The sequence below is a fragment of the Physella acuta genome, unplaced genomic scaffold (assembly GCF_028476545.2).
Source record: "Physella acuta isolate Inbredline_101_S28 unplaced genomic scaffold, ASM2847654v3 ptg000313l, whole genome shotgun sequence".
NCBI lineage: Eukaryota > Metazoa > Mollusca > Gastropoda > Physidae > Physella > Physella acuta.
This window is the reverse complement of record NW_026731832.1, coordinates 167,157-174,920: the sequence shown is the minus strand read 5'-3', so window position 1 is coordinate 174,920 and position 7,764 is coordinate 167,157. Positions and strand designations below refer to the sequence as shown.

Here is a 7,764-nt window from a genome sequence, read left to right as displayed (position 1 = left end):
TTTAACAGCAAAGTTAAGTGTTATTGTATAACATTTGATGAGCAGTAGTTAAACTAACAGAAGCGTTTGTCTCAATAGTTTTTCTATCTTAAATCCTCATCTAAATGTATAGCAATCAGCTCATCAAAGAAAAACCTATTGCAAATGGCAGTGTAAGTAGGCAATGCTGAAAATCACCTTACACGTATCAGGATGTTGAGTAAAATAATGCATTCCTACTTGGATTAAAATTCAAACTCAAATTTGCATGTATCATATAGTCGTAAAATTTAGCATTGATTGAATGCAAAGACGTATGATGCACTGAGTTCTGCGTGTTTGTGGGATGACTTTTGAGATATTTTGAAGTTCTGAAATTACTAAGCTTGCATTTTTTAGGTTTTATGCTATTTACGTATACATCGCCAGATAGATAGTTTGAGTGGCATTAAGAGTTTAAGCGGGGATCTTCAATGTTTTTATAGCATACCATCTTTTGATACAAGTAGCTCCCATGGGCCTAGACATACTCAGCCAATCAGGAGCGACATCAACATACCCCCACCCTGAGACGTGGAACAAGCCGAGGTAACTTCCGGTTTAAGCCGTGTTTACATTCCAAAACCAGGTTAAAACAATAAAACGTGTCTATCTGCTCCTTGACTGAGTCATAAGGTTCTATTTATAGTAACACCAGTCCAGGGACTTATCTGTTTTCTTGAAACTCTGTGATTGACCCTGATTTTTTTACATTTGTCAAAAAGTAAAATCGCAATGTGGTAGGCTATAAATCTGCACGCTTTCGTGGTTCGAGCGAGAGGTCAAAGGCCCCGGTAAGTTGAAGGTCGTAACCCCGGAAGGTTGAAGGTCGTGGAGAGACTCCAACGATTCCAGTGAAGTGAAAATGTGCACCAATAATTGATGGCAGCGCAGAGGAAGAGAGTTCGATTTCATTGAAGAATTTTTTTTTAAATTGCTGATGTCACTGAAGGTGGTAAAGTATCGTTTTTAGATATAACTTGGAGTTTTGTTACGTCCACTATATGAGTCGGTCTTGGGCTCTTCCAACTCAGTGTGTGGGGAGGGAGTGGTCCATGCTGTACATTTGTCTTCAGTGTGCTTTTAGGTTATCAAAATAGAACGTCGTTTATTCTGTGAATATTATGTACATACTTTTCAATTTTATTGTTCGCTTTTAAGGAACAGATCTTTAAGGGTTAATAAAAGATTATCAACATTTTTAAATTAGTAGCACTTTGTGTTTAGAGCTCAATTTATTTAAAAATTGTTGTTGGTTCATGAAGAAGTTTTTCTTTCTCCAGGTATTTAAACAAGTAATAATGGTAGTTGAGGTAGGAATGCGTGTGGTTAGTGGGTTGGATAAAAATGGTTACGCCGATGCCAAGAGTGGCTATACTTTTTGTTTGGAATCAATTTGTCGTGAGCACATTTGTCAGAAGCCGGGTTTGTTTTGTAGGGGTCATTTTGTCAAGGCCTATTTTAACGTTGTAACAGAAAAGAACTTAACGTAAGAATTACAATAAAATGTAGTCAAATATTATAATTATAAATATGCAGTACTTTATGAAATTACAACAGAATTCAAAGACAACATGAACACATGTATCTCTCTAACCTGAAGAGCGAAGCTTTCTATTTGCCTGTGTTTTACTGAATACGAATCACACGGTGATGTCACAATGTTGAGGACCACTGTCATGTTTTTTTTTTGGGGGGGGGGGGGGGGTCATCAATAGGTGCTCTATCTACATTAGCAGGCAGATAATCGTATGATCAGTAAGACTTCTGGCATGTTTTCTGTGTTATAATTTCTCATGGTGTTCAAGAGAGGGAAATAGAAAAATATAGTAAAATAAAATAAATATAAATAGATATTGTATGTAACGTTACATATCTAGGAGTACCCAGTGTTACATATATCAACACCCAGACCCTCCACGGCAGATCTTTAACATCATTGAGTGCCATCCCTAGGTCGATGAGATAAGCTAAATCGGTGACACAGAGAAAGGCTGGCTATTCATAGACGTAACAGATAATACATAGCTGTCATATCCCGTCTAATCGGTTATACAGAGAATGTCTGACTATTCATAGACGTAACAGATAATACATAGCTGTCATATACCGTCTAATCGGTTATACAGAGAATGTCTGGCTATTCATAGACGTAACATGTAATACATAGCTGTCATATACCGTCTAATCGGTTATACAGAGAATGTCTGGCTATTCATAGACGTAACAGATAATACATAGCTGTCATATCCCGTCTAATCGGTTATACAGAGAATGTCTGACTTTTCTTAGGCGTAACAGGTAATACATAGATAGCTGTTATATGCCGCTACAAGCAGCCCTAATAAATCTACTTCGTCAACATGGGATTGGACTAGAAATCCGACATTATGGTTCTGGACAACACAGCTACCGTCAATTGGGATTGGTAAAACTGAAGCCTTCTGATGGGACCCAGCTAGAGTAGCTACATGTAGCGATGGTGAGACATAGCAGGTAGCAACTGCTACATGTAGTGATGTTGAGGCATAGCAGGTAGCAACTGCTAAAATTAGTAAAGGTGGAACCAAAAGAGGAACCACAGCTACCTGTGTCATTGGTGGTGCCTAAGGAGTAGCCGCTGCTACATGTAGCGAAGGTGGAACCTAGAGGGTAGCCACTGGTACATGTAGCTTTGGTGGGGTCTAATGTTTAGCTACTGCTACATGTAGCGATGGTGGAACATAGAGGGTAGCCACTGGTACATGTAGCTTTGGTGGGGTCTAATGTGTAGCTACTGCTACATGTAGCGATGGTGGAACATAGAGAGTAGCCACTGCTATATGTAACATTGTTTGGATCTATCCAATAGCCACTGCTATATATAACATTGGTGGGACCTAATAAGTATCCACTGCCACATGTAGCATTGCCTTTAGTTGGAGCTAGCGAGTAGTCAGTGCTACACCTGTCATCGCTGGGACCTAATTTTAATGGTAACCACCGCTACACGTACCATAGCTGGGACCTAAATGGTAACCACCGCTACACGCACCATCGCTGGGACCTAAATGGTAACCACCGCTACACGTACCATCGCTGGAACCTAAATGGTAACCACCGCTACACGTACCATCGCTGGGACCTAAATGGTAACCACCGCTACACGTACCATCGCTGGGACCTAAATGGTAACCACCGCTACACGCACCATCGCTGGGACCTAAATGGTAACCACCACTGCACGCACCATCGCTGGGACCTAAATGGTAACCACCGCTACACGTACCATCGCTGGGACCTAAATGGTAACCACCGCTACACGTACCATCGCTGGGACCTAAATGGTAACCACCGCTACACGTACCATAGCTGGGACCTAAATGGTAACCACTTCTACACGTACCATCGCTGGGACCTAAATGGTAACCACCGCTACACGTACCATCGCTGGGACCTAAATGGTAACCACCGCTACACGTACCATCGCTGGGACCTAAATGGTAACCACCGCTACCATTGATGCGACCCAGCGATAAGTCACCTAACATCGATGAATCCTAACAGGTATATCTGCAATTAGAGCAAACTAAGGCCTAGTTTACCACTCAAAAATTCCAGCCCAAAGTTCGCTCTGCCCCCCCCCCCCAAAGCTTCCAGGTGTGAATAGACTAGAGCTCGTGATGTAAGACAATAAATCCCATTTAGCCCTAATGGGTACCTGGCACTAGTTGGGGAAAGTAAATACGACTCATGCGACACCTTTGATAAACATAGAAAGTTGCTGGTTGTTTTGTTGTTGTTGCTGCTGCTTTCTTTTTTTTTTCTTTTTTAAATAAATTAGGACACTATATTGCAAAATGATCATCTTAACATTACCACTCCGTTTTAATAACATATTTCATGATCTCCCTATGATAGTTAAGTTTGAAATTAATCTTAGAAAAAGGCGGCACACTTAGTGAAAATCTGTAAGGTGGAGGGGGTGGGGCAACCCCTTCTGCTCCCTCATTAGCTACACCTTAGATGATAATACTATCAAGTTTTTGAATTATTTAGCTATTTAGGGGGACAGAGTGGCCTAGCGGTAGAGCGCTAGACTGCTTACCCGAGAGTCTCGAGAACGTTCCTGAGTCCATTCAGTTCTAATGGTACAGTGAAGCAGAGGCGTAGCGATGGAGGTGGGCAGGAGGGGGGGACATATGTCCCCGGGCGCCGACCTTAGGGGGCGCCAAAATGGGTTGGAAAAAGTAACCGAAAGTTTGAGGGGGGGGGGGGCAAATCAAAAGTTTGACGGGGGTGCAAATCAAAAGCTTGTTCCCGGGCGCCGGGAAGGGTCGCTACGCCTCTGCAGTGAAGCACCCTGCCCCACCGTCGCTTTGAAACCTACTGCTTTAATCTAATAATGTTAATTATATTAGCTATTACGTGCAGCTTTAGAATATTAAACTACAAGAAAATACAAGAACACAGTACATTATTATTTTTTAAAGATTTATTTCACGTAAAATGTTATAAATAGCTATAAAATTATAAATTTGAGCTTGGCAAGCTTTGAGCATTTAATAAATAGTAGGTTATTAACAACAACATTGCATGTACAAATAGAACACAAAAGTTTCACAACAGCCTTAATACTGAGAGTTAATGGATTTGATAAGCTTACTAATAAACTAAGTACAACTTTAATAGACAAGTTTACATACACACTCTCTCATCTCTTTCTCTCTCTCTCTCATATATATATATATATATATATATATATATATATATATATATATATATATATATATATATATATATATATATATATATATATATATATATTCAAAAATTATCAGTAAAAAAGCAAAAATATTGGTAAAAAAGCATAGTACACATTGAAGACAATCATTATACAAATCACTCATATTAAAAAAAAATAAGAGAGTATAAACAAAAGGATTTCAAATGAAGTGAGTAGAATCAATATTATAATCAACAAATACCAATTATTTAAAATATTATGTTAAATAATCAATCAATTATTCTTTTTTAATTTCTGGGTGATATTTTATTGGCAACTGTTTTTTTACCAATTACCTGCACAACAGTCAACCGTTTAAGTGTAATGTTCAATTTTAAAGTCGCAATTGACAACTATTTTAAATTAATCAGTCCTTTAGTAAAAAAAACAATTAAATATATCAATATGATACATTAAGAACTTATAGAATAAATTATTGACATTTTACATTATATACATATCTATATTTAAAACTTTGAAAAGCCACTTAGTGTCAAAAGCTAATCCTCTAACAAAAAATTAAGTTGAGCACTTCAAATGAAGTACCCATGCTTTTTAGCATGCTCTTGTCTAATATTTTTTTGTAACTCCATAGTTCTTAATTGGATAGCTCATTAGCTGCTTTTAATTAGTTGATGATTTTTTTTAAAGACAAAATAAAACTGCTTTCATGATTCGTTGCTGTTTACCTATGCATTATAAATAAAAAATTTAAACAGTCACTTAAAAGTAGGCCAACAAATAAATTTCAATTGTTTTAGATAAAAAAAAATATTTTATATGTTTTAAATTTCTATATTTAGTATAACATATTGAGTAAAATGATACAAATAATACCCCGTGGTATAGGACAGATCAATATGATCTACGATTCGCGGAGTTAATAATTTAAATATTGTACACAACAAATAACATTTACATAGTTATCTCCCTTACTATATTATCAATATGTTCTATTAATAAAAAAGGGGCAGTAATAAATTTTAATTCATCAAAGTCACAAAAGTGATCTACGATTCGCGGAGTTAGATAATTTAAATTTTGTACACAACAAATAAATATTTACATAGTTATCTCCCTTACTATTAAATCAATATGATCTAATAATAAAAAAGGGGCAGTAAGAAATTTTAAGTTAACAAAGTCACAAATAAATATATACATAGTTATCTCTTTTACTTTAGATCAATATGATCTAATAAAAAGAGAAGTATGTATTTTAAATAAATAATACGGCAAATAAATATTTATATAGTTATTTCCCTTACATACAGATCAATATGATCTACTAGATGTAGCATTACATGCTGGAGTTTTGGAGATTTCACAATCACGTGACTTTTTTGTTTACTCTGTGACGGGAGCCCCACCGGAAGTCTGGACTGGGATGCCGGCACAAGCACAAGCCACAGTGATCATCCTCTTGACCGCGGTCATCACTGCCAGACCGTTGTTGCAGGCACCACGGTGGAAGACTGTGATCTCCTGTCTGACCTTCTCACAGTTCATGGCGTTGGCGTTGACACATTGGGTGCAGAGACACTTGGCTTCGTTGATGTACCTGGTAAAACAAACAATGCAAGAAACTCGTTAATACAACATAATCGCGTATTTCATTGTATGAATATAGTTTAACCAAGTTACATTTTAAATTCATATAGTTTTAAGGTTATTTTTTTTACGGTAAATACATTTAACTGAGCAAAGTTATATTTAAATATAGGCCAACTCTATACGCTATCAATAATTTAGTTACTTTTAAAAAGTAGACCTACTTTTAATGTAAATTACTTGACAGAAGTTGTAATTGTTTGTTTTGCTTTATTAAAGACTGACTAGTTTTATGCTAATTATTTTTAAAAAAATATTCTGTATAGGATTTATAATCTTTGAATTATTGATATTATTGTATTTAAAGATTTTTAAATGCAAGATTTTTTTATACACTCTATTAACGGCTAATACAATTATTGCTCAGGTTATTCTACGAATATGCAAAGCGCTTGAAGAAATAAACGACACGAACTTAATGTAATGGAACGTTAATAAATCAAGTATTGATGGTCACAAATGGTTTGTGTACATACCTTGGGTAAAATGATTCTCCCAGATCAGTGGCCGTCAGAATCCAAGGGCAGGTTGACCTCAGGTTAAGTTCAGTCCCAGGCCACCATGACCCAGATTGGGCGGGGCAAGTTGAAGGCTGTGTGGGCAGGGGGGTGTAGGCGGGTTGCTGGGGGGTCAGACCCAGGTACTGGGTGCTGTTGAGGAAGGTGTTCAGTTCCAGAACCTCCACAGGGATGTAGCTGGGGATGGGGCAGTTGACGTCACGCTTGGCTCGCAGGAACGGGTGAGTCGTGTTTGGCACCGCGCTGCCTTCTCCTTCAACCGTTTCGTTGTCAGCTGACGAGTTTCTCAAATTTAAAACAGCAGACGACAGCCACCCTGGTGTTTTGTTTATTTCGTCACGTCCCACCGCTGGTAAGGCGAAAATTTCAGCGACGAAAAACACCAAAAACATAACAAATCTAATGCTTTCCATTTTTTTTAATTCCAAAATTTTGTGTTTAATAAAATAATTATTAATTTAACTTTTCAAAAATAAATTACAAGTTCAAGAAAAATATTTTTTCTTCGCTCTAGTTTTGTGTCTTAAGTCTAGCTCTCTAAAGTTTGAATTGACTTTCTCAATGAAACACGCGCTTATATTACCGCGATATGAGGGGAAATCCTTTAATTTTTGGTCAGCTAGCATTGGTTGGCTAAAAATAATTTTATATCCTTGTACGTTCCCATTGACGATTACGGCGGCCTACGTCGATTGACGCTAAGTTATTTCCCCTAGCGTCTGGCGCGCCGCGCGAGAGAGAGTTGTCGCCAACCCGCCCTCTTTCGGGGGTTTTGGGCCATTGCGCGAGGCAAAACAGAATTTTACTTTTCGAAATTATTTTTTTCCAAATTACCTTACTACCCTAACTTTT

The 7,764-nt window shown here is 37.6% G+C and overlaps 2 protein-coding genes across 2 annotated transcripts; one reads left to right on the top strand and one right to left on the bottom strand.

Moving 5' to 3' along the window:
- The first annotated feature begins 2,408 nt into the window (after positions 1-2,408).
- LOC131940241 (bifunctional endo-1,4-beta-xylanase XylA-like) lies at positions 2,409-3,520 on the top strand. The gene is made up of 2 exons (XM_059298877.1): positions 2,409-2,446; positions 3,019-3,520. The coding sequence occupies exons 1-2, from the start codon at positions 2,409-2,411 to the stop codon at positions 3,518-3,520; spliced, it is 540 nt and encodes a 179-aa protein (XP_059154860.1).
- Positions 3,521-5,816: 2,296 nt separating this feature from the next.
- Positions 5,817-7,325, bottom strand: LOC131940240 (uncharacterized). The gene is made up of 2 exons (XM_059298876.1): positions 6,871-7,325; positions 5,817-6,344 (listed from the first exon to the last, which is right to left on the bottom strand). The coding sequence occupies exons 1-2, from the start codon at positions 7,323-7,325 to the stop codon at positions 6,131-6,133; spliced, it is 669 nt and encodes a 222-aa protein (XP_059154859.1). The 3' UTR covers positions 5,817-6,130.
- Between the last annotated feature and the right edge of the window lie 439 nt (positions 7,326-7,764).